The 13,942-nt window shown below is 39.0% G+C and overlaps 1 protein-coding gene across 1 annotated transcript; it reads right to left on the reverse strand.

Annotated features, from left to right (window-relative positions):
* Positions 1-1,526: 1,526 nt before the first annotated feature.
* LOC148029996 (putative pentatricopeptide repeat-containing protein At1g68930) lies at positions 1,527-2,285 on the reverse strand. Its single transcript, XM_087687347.1, has one exon. It carries the CDS (start codon positions 2,283-2,285, stop codon positions 1,527-1,529), a length of 759 nt encoding a protein of 252 aa, XP_087543473.1.
* Positions 2,286-13,942: the final 11,657 nt, after the last annotated feature.

The following is a 13,942-nucleotide window of genomic DNA, read 5'->3' on the forward strand; positions in this document are numbered from 1 at the left end:
CCCTCAAGGCGGGTGTGACAAGACGAAGGAAGTACTTACTCATAAGTCCAGCTGGAACTCCGAAAAACCCCATCTTGATCTCACATGTCTTCAAATATGCTGAAACATTACGGCCATCAAATAGCTTCTTCTCATTCTCAACTGCTTTAATCGCCTTAGTCGCGCTGTTTGCATTCTCCTGCTCCGAATAGAGTTGCCTTTGCTGAGACAACTGCTGTTGATGCAATTGTTGCTGCTGCTGCATATACAATTGTGTCTGCTGATTTTGAAGCTGCATATACATAGACATATTCTGCAAAATCTGCTTTAGATCATCTATTGACGTACTTGACGCAGCAGTCATTGATGGAGCTGAAGTAGAGGATGCAGCTGGAATTGTAGAAGAGGCTGAAATAGATGTTGAAGTATCTCCCATCCTGAAATTTCTGCGATGATTTCACGTCGGGTTCACCAAAGATGTCGAAGGGTTTCGAAAGCAATGTCGCGAATTCAGAAGTCCTTGATTATTTTCAAGATAGAAGATCAAGCATGTGAATAAGCAAAAGTGAAGTAACAATTGTATTACTGTCAAGATGTTTACAAAATTCAAGATGAATTTCAATCTGTTCAGTCCATTGGCTCTAGATCATCCGTTTTAATTCAGGCTTGGTTTAACAAGTTTTACATATTGAAAGTGCTGTTTGGAAAGACCAGAGTATGCTCCAGCATTACATTCCTCTCCCATAGCTTGTCCACCTGAGCTAAAGTAGTTGCACAAAGCTCTAATCTTTAGAGTATAGCATTAGCCACAGAAGAATCTGCATATTGTGGGCTTTCTGTTAACCTTTAGTGCTCCTCTCTTAGCATATTCTGCTCCTGCAAAGACCTTTCTCTTACTAATTTTTTACAATCAGGCAATATGATGCTCCTGTTCCTGAATCCTATTGTTCCGCTGTTAATACTTCTTTGCTGGGCCTCAATCTGTGGCCACATTTCGAGCAAAGCATTCCTTCAATCCAACCTTCTTTTCCCAAAGTTCTATTCTTTTATGAACACCCAAAGGAGGGAAGCAAAAATATGAGCCATCTGTTCTTTGCTTCATGCTTGATTCGACGACCTCCTTCGAGGGACAGGAAGAAATTGTTAGAAGCAAAGGTATTGCCCGGCCTCTGAGGCTCTTCTGCGTAGCTCCCCTGCAAAGCACTGATGACTGGTATGGGGACGTGAGATGAAGACATAGGCATTCCCACGGTTTCGGGTCAGCAAGCAGACGTCCATGGCGCTAATTCGAAGCTGGACAGCCTTCCCCCTCCAGTTGATGACCTCCTCTTCCCAGAACTACAGCCTTCTTTTCTTTCTTTTAGCATTCGATCCTCTGCTCCAGAATATCCACCCTCTTTTTCTAGCATGGCGAAGGCTTTTCCCCTGTTTCCGTTTTCTGCTTTTTCTTCCCCCTTCCGACTAATAAAGCGGCTGGCTTTTCTTTTAGCCATTGGGTGATGCATGTCAAAAACTGCTGCTGCAGCTCTATCTGGTATTGCTGCTATTCAACTCTGCACCGATGCTTTTGTAGTTTGAGAGGGATTGTCCCGAATGGAATCCCGATCTTTAGGAGTTGTGTGGCTCGGGTTGCCAGCAGCTAGAAACAAATTAGTCATGCAGACATATGCTGCAGCACATTTATCATCCAACTGTAACACATGCTCAAAGGCCCATTTCACAAGCTCCACATTTACCCATTTTCGATAAGCACCCAACAGGGCCAAATCGGAGTCTGGAACATTCTCAATGACACTTATTGCCTTGTCAAAGTGACCTGCACGACTGAAAAGATCAACCAGGTAACTATGATCTGAACTCGGGATAATGCAGTAGACAATGCGCATAACATCATAATATATTTGCCCCTCCTCCACTAGACCTGCATGACTGCAAGCAGTAAGCAAAATACTGAAGTTGACACCATCTGGCTCAATACATTCTCCTCTCATTTTGTTGAATAAGTTGAAAACCCTTTCAGCCTTACCAAGCCGAGCATATCCTACAATGAATGCGGCCCAAGAGACAGTATCATGTAATGGAAGCCCATCAAACGTTTCTTGCGCTTTGGTAAGTGCACCACACTTGCCATACATGTCCACCAATGCAGTGCCTAGCATAATATCATGATTCTCTAATAACCCCAGCCTGCAGACCTCAGCGACGTCGAACAAGTTCCAAAACAGTGTGAACCTTTGGTGCCCTTCGCTTAATTTCCATTGCAATGATACCGAAAAGAAGTATTTGTACGGTTGAGCTAGTGGCATACCAAAAAGATCCACTTATTCCATATGTAAAAGTCTCATCCGCTGACTGTAATATAGTTGAAACCCATGTCAAATGGCTAACAACATCTGGACAGACGCCCTCTAATTATATGTGATGATAAGAAGCAAGTGCCTTGACAAATGGTCCATGTTCAGCATAACCTTTTTGGCGGATTCCACATCTTGGATGCGCAGCAATACGACACCGCTCTTTATACCAATCAATGATGCACAACCTAAACGGTACAAGGGAAAAGGGGTTTTGATGCTGATTAGTTACTGATAATGTATAAAATTCTGATCTATCTGTTTGTGGATACCATATAAGATGTTTATATATTAAGTTAAAAGGGGTTAAGCTGCATGCGAAGGCTCGGGGCTGACCCTTCGCAAATAACGAAGCATGATGTCTAGGCTGAAATCATTAAAAGAAATGTTTGTTGCACTACACAACACTGATTTATAAATCATAAATTGTTTGAGCACTATGGCATTCATAGTTGCATTGCATATATCACATGGTAGCTCCTACATGCATTGCAATTGCTTTCTTATACATAAGACCCACGCTGAGTTGTGAGATACCTAAGCTATAGGTTTAGAAATTTGGGTTCCTTGGGAGATTATCAAGTAAGAGATATTTTATCTCCTGGATCACTCTGAAATAATAGTGGAGCTTGTTTTATATCTGTGTTATTTTTGTTAGCGGCGCATCAAGGCGCCAATCCCTCCGATGTAGGAGAGTTGCACTAGGGCCACAACATTCAGCCAGAGGGGTGCCTCCTTTTGTTTGTGATTACAAGGTATTTTACACCAATCTAGGTGTAGGGACTCCCTCTAAGTAGTGTGGAGCTGAATTGTTGGACTACAACTCAAAACAATTGCAAGATTCATGGTAGTAGTTAGGGCAGTGTGTCCCTTATATGCTCCTGGCCGCGAGGCCGAGGGGGTGTGGTTTCTTGAGTATAGAGAGGCCCGACTAGTACTTAGAGCTAGATCTCAATACCGAATGACACAAAACCAAGAGCAACATTGTAGGCACGAATTTGTTTCTTAAACTCTCTACTCTCATATTTATTCTTGACCAACAAACCTAGTAAGGGTTTAGGTAATTCTTGAAGGTGGGGAGACAATGAAACCTTCCATTCCTACAAGAGTGCTTCCCCATAGTCGAACCACAAAGACTTCTAAACTCAGAACACCAAATCTTTGCACTACAATGAGAGCATAGCCTATTCATATTTACAAGACTATGCAATCTAGGGTCACGATAACATAGCACACACATCACAATATGGTCTACTATTTGAGGTATCTCATGGAGAAAGGAATAAGCTCCTCCATTACTGGGATCAAAATTTGGTTCTACCATATCTTGCATATAAATTGGTATTTGGGAAATGTAGAAGGCAACACGTTGCACTTCTTCCGTTAGACATGTATGCAGAGTTGCAATAAACAATGAAAGATTATGAGCTTCATGAGGATCATGAGAATCTGGACTTGCATGCATAGGTGCAATGAAGGAAGGAAGATTATGAGCTTTATGAGGATCATGAGGATCTAGCTTGCATGCATAGGTGAAATAAAGGATGGAAAATTATAAGCTTCATGAGGATTTGGACTTGCATGCATATGCAAAATGTATGATGCAAGATTATGAGCTTCATGAGGATCACAATGATTTACTTTTTGAGGAATGGAGGGTGTCAAAGAAACTTGATTCAATCTATACAATGAAAGATGATGGACAGTAAAACCATCATTGGGACTGCCCAATGGTATGCCCTCCCTAATGTAAGATATGAAAATGTCTTAAGGATGCTAACTGAAGGTCGAATTTTGAGATGAGTTGTTTCCCTTTTTGGTCATCAAAGCTCCTTGGATGATGCTTCTTGGAAGCTAATCAACCTAATATCTACAATCACTCTTGAGTTTATTTGGAAGAGAAGGAATGAATTAGTATTTGGTGGAAGATGTGGAGTGTCCCCTGCTAATTGTGTGTGTCAGTGGTAGCATATGAATTTTGAGTTTCTTGAAGGCCCTAAAGTCTAGACATTGAATCTTTAAACTGTCCTCGAGGAAATTAAAAGCCATGACTTGATGCTTCTTTGGGCTTATTTTTGATATAGCACATAGTTATATATGTCTTGCCCTTCCATTGGTCATGCAAATGCTTTATCGAAATTTTCTAATATAACTGCATTACCAAAATAACAACATTTGAAGATGCCCATACTAGGCATGTTGTGCTAGTGGTGCTCACCTTAGCGGCACTATGAAAATCCAATCATCCGTGCTCAACAAAATACAAGGTCTACTATAAAATGAATTATTTAGAAAAAACTCACAGATTTTGAAAACAAGGTTCAAGTCTTTGAATTTCAAAGAATATTATTTATAAAAATGACAAACACTTATAATTTGATTGAAAAATCCTCCCAAAATTTTGAGTTAAAGGTCTACTCTCTAAAAGGTCTTTTTATTGGGAAAAGTCCCCTCTCAGATTTCTGCCAGGAATTACGCCTCGAGCTAAAAGTCATGTAGAATGTACGCTGTTTTGCACTGGGGCCAACTTCCAAGACCTTCGGATTATTGGTATTAGTGTTTCCCCTTATGGTTACATACCAAAAGTAATGGTCCGAGCAGATAACTACGGCGATACAGTGAAACTTGAAAGAGGAAACTGCTTTTCCGTGGGGTCCGGACTCCGATCGCGAGCTCGCAACTGCCCCGTACCGGCTCCTTGCTTTGATGTGTGCGCCACGAATACTTGTATCGAAAAACCAAATCGATCAATAATGCAAACTGGCAAATAGCGGTCTTCTGACGTGCGTGGCTTTCGGACAGCTCACGGACAAAACGTCACATGGCTTCAGCCACTAGAACCCCTACACGTCCCGCCACCTTACAGAATACTTAAATTTTCACTCTCATTAGGTAGGGTCCTCGTGGCCTTCGCCTGCTGAGAGCTGGGTCGCACTTCGTCACAGTGGGGGGCCGGGGGCGGACGGGTGAGGTAGTGCTGCTACCATCATGTCGTTCTTTGTAACCTTATGATCACCTAGCGAATGGAATGAAATATCAACCACGCATTAAGCATCCTATCAACTATAGCCATGCACGAGTCCTCTCACCTATTGTCGTTAGCCTTAGCTTCACTTTTCTTCACCCTGGCGTGACACCAATGCAATATTTGCACTATTGAATGGTCCGTTACCCCTACTCCCTTGGAGTGACACAACTCTTAGAGTGATGTGCGCATCTTAAGGCAATGTAGTAACCTATGCAATAGCGATAACAAGTGTTGTCATATTGCCCTATGCAAGAGTGGGAGCTCAGGTGACCCTCTCACACATAAGTTTTAGCTCCTTTTAAAGCAAAAAATATTTATCAAAACCTTTGGGTTAATGCTTTTACACATGTTATTGCTTTTACACGAGTTAATGTATTTACCACCTTAACAATGGAAACATGCTTTGATATTCACATGTCTTTCCATTGATCCCATCAGTTGGGCAATGCTTGCTCATGCCATATAGTGACACGGCCAATCTTAAAGATTCTACTTGTATTTTGAGAAAATATTTTTGTAAGCTCCTCCAACTTGAAATTTTGAAGGTTATTTTACCAAAGTTTAATGAAAATGGATCAAACTTGTCAATTTTAAAACATGTTTCCTCAAAACTTATCACCTTTTTGATATTTGCAATTCATCCAACACTAAACCTTAGTTTTTCATGAATGTTGGGCTTTGCATAATTTTGTGTAGTGAGCATGTGAACAAAGTAAATTGTGTGTATAAGAAGTTTATTGAAATTATTCATGGAATTAGTCTAGGGGCTAGGCTACACGATGTGAGCTGAAGATAGTACTAGCACACAAATGCATAAGAACAAAATTGCAATCTCTTCAACATGAGGCCGTCTTTGTAGATGATAGGGCCTGAGGATCAGAATTGGTAGGGTTGAATAAGTCTAGGATGGGAAATCAAAAGATGATTGCACAATAGGTTTGGTGCTATATGAACTCTTGGAAATCTATTCAAATAAGCATCATCATCTCTTTATTTGAGTACCATCATCTCTTTATTCTCAAGACATAGGATATAGTATACAATCATAGTGGTAAAAAAAAACATCTAAAGTGTTATACTTTGTGGTATTGTTGAAATTCTATGTATAATGTCTTCGAGGACCACATAAATATCCTGTAACTTGGGTAGGTGGACTCCAACTAATAAAGTATCATTGGAAGTATATATCAATGCACATATGGATTACAACAATGATAGAGTGCAAAAAATGGTTATTCAAGTACATGATTGTTAGCTCATGTTGAGCTTGACATTGAGCACATGGCCAAGCTATCCCTCAAAAAGATCTTGAGAGGAGCATTAAGCACATTCTTTAACTTTACCTCAAAAAGATCTTCATAGGAGGGTTACCATAAGCTTGAGCACATTGCTAAGCTCTACCTCCTTGAAGAGATACCAGGGAGAGACTTTGTATAAGCTTGGGCACATGACCAAGCTTTGCCTCCTCAAAGTTAACTCAAAGAGAAAGTTGCTATCAGCTTGAGCACATGGCCAAGTTGTGCCTCAAATAGATTTGAAAGTGAATATTGATATAAGTTTGGAGCCAATGTCCAAGCTCTACCTAGAAAAGATCTCAAAGATATGGTTAGTATAAATTTGAGCACATGGTCAGGCTCTCCTACCTCAAAGATATCTCAAGGAGAGAGTTGACATAAGCTCCAAGCTCTAGCTAAAAGAGATTAGAGATTGAATAATAACATATTTGTAAATCATGTCTTGAGCGTGGCACAACCACCACTCCCAAGAGGCAATATTGAGCCAGATGCAACTTGCACATATGTTACCTCTTTCTATTACTTCCACTTGTCAAGGATTTTTTGTTATTTCCTTCCGTTCCTCCACTACCTCAATCAAGCCAGCGGATATTCCTAGCTCATTGTTAAACTTGAATCAAATGCATCCAAATAAGGGTGGGAGAGGTTTCTCATGATACATGATTGCATATAATAATCAAAATTTCCTATGTGGTGATAGATGCCCATGAAAAATCCTCATCAAAGTGCTCATGATATAATTATTTGTTTTGGAGTCTTGATCTCCCCACCTCTCTATTATACTTTGCTTGTACACTTGCGAAATAGGTTAATGCACTCTAGTGATAATTCTCCTTTGTTGTCATTGATGATGAGCTAATCTATATAGCCATCAATCAAGTATGAGAAGTGTAGAGGAGTTAGAAGCATCTTGAGACTTTCTAGCATACAACATCCTACAATAAGGGGTGATTGCAAGTACCAAGACTAGCCATATCTAGGCTGGCTTGGGTGTGGATGGGTGTGAGAGCTAAGGTTTGAATGGAGGGAGGGGGGAGAAGAGTAACAAGTTGATCTAGGGGACTAGTAGGTGAAAAACCTTGGAGGCAAGTTTATTGTCACTCTCATTGTGCAAGAGTGGGTGAAATGGCCTTGATCACCTAGTGAATGGAGGGCTTGAATGGGATGCTAGTGGCCTCCCTAACTACAAATGCTAATGAGGGGAAGGGGCTCCCTAGAGCTAAGCATTGCTGCCAAAATGGTGATATAGCATCCTTGCCTTCACAATGGTGAAATATCATTGCTGCCATGACAGTGAAATAGTGTTTTTGCCTCACCGGGATTGTAGTCACCATATATGTGAGAATGTGAGGAGTGATGAGGATGTGTGCACAACACTGTATATTATGAGCCCATTCTCTAACTTTACAAGCAATATTGATAGCATCAATGACTATATATGAGAATATGAGGAGCAATGAGGGTGTGTGCACAAACTCTATATACTATGAGTGCATTCTCTGACTTTACATGTGATATTGATTGCAACAAAGACTTCTATGCTATGTTGATGAATTATTGTGCGCTCTTGGGATCCGTGAAACATTGTATCTCCTCATCTATCATGTAAGGGATTATGAGGGGTTTATATTGATGAGTGTAGTAGCAACCTATGTAAACAAAAAAATTAGTCTATTTACTATTCTTTCTCTCCCTCTTCCCTCATACTCCCCCTCTCACTCTTCCAATCCATTTTCTTTTGTCCATTCATTGATCAACACATGGCATTGCAATGAAGGATCATTGAGTTGACTTGTATGTGACTTGACAATCTCCATGTGTTATCTACTCTACATTGACAAGTAAACTGTCCTAAGCTATTCATTATACCTTGTTAGCCTACCTTGTCACTCAATCTTATCTATCCTAAGCCATCCATCCTACATTGTCAACCAATCTTATCTATCATGTGCTTGACAGCCTAAGACTCTCTCCCTCTTCCCTACCTAAGATTGCACTTCTTTCAATTTAGGATGAACAAGAGAAATAAGGATTTTAGTATTTGAGGATTTAATAACTACATACTAACTGTAGATGCAACAGTGATTTGTCTAAGTTATTTTGTGATAGCAATAGATTTGGGATAACAAAAAGTACTTTCAATTAAAAGATTTTTTTAGTTCTATGTGCCAACATCAAGAATTACACTACAGTAGTAGTAGATTGTTTAAAATACTTTATCTTTAGCAATAGTGGAACCACAATTATAAACTAATGCCTACAATGATTACAACATCTTTAATCTCAAATTTCCAAGGCCCATAGACTTGGGTCATTGCTTTATAATAGAAACTAGTAGCATTCCTTTCAGGATATACTAGAAATCTCAAGCAAGGCTCTATGCTATAGGAAATCTTATTGTCCATCCTAAGAGGACTAGGGTAGATCCAATAGCTAAATAAAGGTTTGTTCTTTGATCAAACATTGGGATTATTCAAGTCACTCAAAATCTTAGGAACTAGATAGAACTTGAATTGTTCAAGCTTGCCATATCTTGGATTTGTAGTGGTACATGTAGTGATTACTGCTTAGTTGTGACTCTTCCTAGAGTACTCAAATCCATTTGTTAACATAGTTTGATGCTCCTTGCTCAAGATTATGTGAACTTGTACGTAGCTTATAGTTGAAACATTGTATCCCTCAAACTAAGGGAAGAAATTTAAATACTTTTTTGTTGTAGGTGTAAGAGACTAATGAATGGTTTTTCTTTAAGTTAGGAATCATTTTCAAATTATGATCCTTGGATATTTGAGTCCAAAGTGATAACAAACTTGAAGAAGCAACTCTAAATTTTATCGAGGACTACCTAATCCATTTGAGCTTACCTACATCTCGATAAGTTCCTATACATTTGAGCTTCCATGAGATAAAGAAGCTCTCATACACTTTAAATCTTGAGTTGATTACTTGAAAGTAATAAAAATACTCTAGTCTCTTATCCATGGTAGACTATATTTTCCATCCATTCACCTGTAATATCCTAGCTGACCATTCACTTGCACTTTCAAATAATCAAGCATGCCTCATTGTCACTATAGTATTCTATCAAGATATCATACACATAGTAGCACAATGGGGTACCAAGGTCAAGGTTGGCCATGACTTGGATTAGACTAATCTGCACCTCTACTAGTTCATGATTACAAGGGCTTGTGGGGTTTATGGGCCCAATACTTCATCTTCACTTGAAGAACTCGCATCTCATTAGAGTGGAATTCCCTTAGGGTGGTGCAAAAAACTTGTATATCTCCTTGAAATGGACTACTTTGGGGCAATCCTTTCAACCCACAACTTGATTTAGCATTAACACCTTGTAATAGATCCTTCACATGTTCTTGGTGCTCCTTGATTGTAGAAATCCTTCATCAAGCTCTTGTAGATCCTTCTAATATGGAGGCTCATCATCTTTGAGCCATTTTATATTGTTGGCCCAATATGGTTGGTGATCCTATTCAAACACAAAGTAGTTTTCAAGAACATCCCTCTTCTCTGCATATAGGTCCTCCATCTCAAATTTCAATCTTACCTTTGAATGTTTTTGAATATTATAAACCCTCCTAGTTCCAAGCTCAATGATTAGAGATTGAGCACTCTAATTGGCTCATTTGCAAGAGAACATAGAACTAGCATCCACCATAGAGTGACTTAATTGAGGCAAGTTGCTAATCCTTAGATTTCCTCCCAAACCACAAGGATAAACGCATGTACACTTGAACATATCTAGCCAACTAGATTGGATACCCAAAGTTGAATATAATTCAGGGAATGAATTATTTGAGTATTCGAAATAACACTACAAGATATGGGCCATATATTGATGTTTAAAGTGATCGAATTATTTATCCAAAAAATTATCCTCATCATTGCTCAAACCATTGATATACACATATCTAAAAAACCATTGCCATATATATCACTATTTATGTTGCTATATATGTCATGTGTAGAGTTATTTGTGATGTTAATAGCAAGGATTACATAGGAAAACTTTTTTTGGGATGGGAAATATATAGCCTTGCTACCCTTCCAACCACATCTAATGAACAATATTCTATAAATAATTTATAAATTGAGCATACAATTTTTGTCAAAACATGCATTGTGAGATGCTAAAAAGACAAGGTTTTGTTGATCTTTGATAGGGAAGGGAATCCCAAATAGATAAATATATCAATAAATATTATAGTATGTGAGTCCATATAAAGGATATGAAAAATATATAAGGAAGCCTACATATAGAAAGAGTTTGCATGGACCATAGGGCCAAAAAGGAAGATATATATGCTCCACAAATCCAAGCAATTACTAGAGCTCCTTACCATTTGAGAGCTTCTCCCGATGCAATGGAGCATTGAATAGAATCTACAATACAAAACAACCAAAGACTAATCCACATTATATAATACATTACAAAAAATGTACAATTGAAGATAGGAAATGAAGCATGACTTGCCAAATTATCATGTGCATATAATCTATTGATGAGAGAAGTGAGACCATGCCTCTCTACATATCGAGTCTCCAAACTTATATATGTTAGAATATCAAGCTCCTGTTACTCTTCATTCAGTCTATCTTTATGTGTGTGACCGACGTGGATACATCTGTACATGTGTGTGACATTCAATAAGTCGGTGTAGTCAGTGACTTAACCATAGTTCGTCTTGGTTAGTCATACCGATGTGTGTAAGTCTCTTTCAGTTTGTATGAAGGAAGAATAATGGAAAAAGAACAACAATGAGCTTAGGCTCATCTTTCTCTCCACTCTATCTCTCTCTCTCTTCCAACATGGTATCAGAGCTTGAACGCCTGAAGCCTGAAGGCTTGGCAGTGGCCATTTGACATCAAGATATCAGATCTAAAGAAAATGTCATCAAAGGAGACTATGCCTGCAGCCCATTTTTTTGCAGAAGCTATATCTTGCTAGAGAAATGGTTTTTGGAGAAACGGCATGCGCTACTTAACCGTTTCGACGTGGTCTTTGGTTATTATTTGCAGGAAGGATAAATATCATATTCACTTGACATACATGCAATATATTCTGACTGGTTGGGCATGTATCAACTCCTACATAGAGTGGCAACTGAATGAGATGTTTTTGGGGCTATTTTGAGGTCTGAATACTCTTGTTTTAAGAGAGAAAATATTGATGGTTATAGCAGTGGACTGGCTGTATTTGGTACTACTATTTGCATACAATAAAAACATTGATACTTGTATGGACATAGTTTGTTGTTGGGATGTTTTGCCACTACCCTAGAATGTTTTAAACTAATTTGGGCTTGGTTTATGCTCAGTGAGTGTGTTTTTTTCATTAGTGAAATACATTTTACAACAAGGAGGTTGTCAAGAAAACTGTCATGAATTGCAAGAAACTGGTCTTGGACTATAGGAAAATGAGTCAGATACTTCAAGGTTGTATACATCACTAAATACCTAAGCTGCAACTATGGCAAATGCTCAAGGCACTAAAAGTATCACTCAAATTGTGGGAGAAAAGCTGGACAACAAAATTTTTGCTTTATGGAAGCTCAGTATGAAGAAATTTTTTGTTGGCGGTCATTATTGGGACTTACGTACAGGTGATGAAGCTCAACCTTAAATACATGAAAGGAATCCGAAAAATGATTAGAAAATGGGTCATAAGCTATGGACTGAGAGAGCATGCAAGGTGTTACATTGGTTTTCCTTATGTATATCAAATGCTATGGTTATATAGATTATTGGATGCATTTCCCCAAAGGATGCATGGGATATACTCATGAAGAATTATGGAAATGTAACACATGCAAGAAAGATTCACCTAAATCAACAGTTCAATAATATATCTAGGAATGACAGAAGCATTCATGCCTACACTACAAAGATCAAGAACATAGCGGATTAGCTTGCCACCATTGGATCTTCAGTGTTTGAGGATGATATGATTGCAGTGACATTGAATGGACTTGGCAAAGAGTATAAAGCATTTGATACATCTATTTCTTTGAGAACTAAATCCCCCGATTGGGATGTGCTGATTGCTTTGTTGCTGCATAAGGAAGTTAAGCTTGGGTTGAATACAGGTTCTAGTGGGTCTTAAAGCATAGACATTGTTCTTTACTCTAGCCAGTGTGGTAGAGGTGGCAAAGGCTGTGGCTCTTTTCAAGGTTGAGGAGACACTCAAAATGCTTATGGACAGTATTAGCAGAATGCCTGGCATGGCACAAATACATAGGGCCAGCGCAGATTTGGTGGCTTTAGAGGTAGGGGGAGATCACTCCATGGTAGAGGTGGTGGATCTGGTTCATGGAAGTCAAATGATCAGTCAAACAGAGATAAGAATTTTCATTACTGTGGCAGATATGGACACATTGCAAAGGATTGTTACAAGAAGCAGGGAGATATGAAGGCAAAGGGAAAACATCATGGACAATATGTATCTTCTAGCGGTGCTCATGATGAGCAGGTTGATAGATTGTTTGCCATGCAGCATGTGTCTAAGAATGCATGTAGACAAAACATAGATGAGAGATGGTACATTGATTCAGGGGCTTCAAATCATATAACACCCCATAGAGAATGGTTTGATGAGATGGTATGATGATGTGTTTGATGCATTCAAGGACTTCAAGAAGCATGCTAAAAATGAGTTGAGCTGTAAAATTTCATGTCTTAGATCAGATGGAGGTGAAGAATATGTCTCTAATTACTTTGACAGGTACCTTTCTAAACTTGGGATTAGAAGACAGTTAACTTGCAGCTATATACCGCAAGAAAATGGTGTAGTAGAAAGGAAAAATAGGGTACTGATGGAATTGGCAAGAGCTATGCTGAATGAGAAGAGTTTGCCAAACGCTTATTGGGCTTAAGCAGTAGTGACTGTTGTCTATGTGATGAATAGAACCTCTACCGTAGGGATTCATGATGTAACTCCATATGAGAGATTGTATGGTCATAAGCCTGACATTTCACGCTTGAAGGTATTTGGCAGTATTGCATATGTACATGTTCCTAATGAAAAGAGGAAGAAATTGGATCCTAGAGCTGTCAAGAGTGCATTCCTTGCTTATGCACAAGATTGGAAAGCTTACAAGTGTTATGTACCATCTACACATGAGACATTCATTAGCAGAGATATTGTTTTTTATGAGCTTGCATCGTGGTATGGTAATCCTATTGCAGTGGCTACTGATGGATCAGCTAGGACTAGTAATGCTGAAAATACACCTATAGTGAGTGGTCCTACAGGTGATGGCTTGCATCGT

This window comes from Lygodium microphyllum, chromosome 10 (genome assembly GCF_053477565.2).
Source record: "Lygodium microphyllum isolate KBCC chromosome 10, Lygodium_microphyllum_v1.1.10, whole genome shotgun sequence".
In the NCBI taxonomy this organism is placed as follows: Eukaryota; Viridiplantae; Streptophyta; class Polypodiopsida; order Schizaeales; family Lygodiaceae; genus Lygodium; species Lygodium microphyllum.

Bases quoted from the DNA above. Each gene is read 5' to 3' on its own strand.
- LOC148029996 (XM_087687347.1), bottom strand. From the start codon at position 2,285: ATGCCACTAGCTCAACCGTACAAATACTTCTTTTCGGTATCATTGCAA.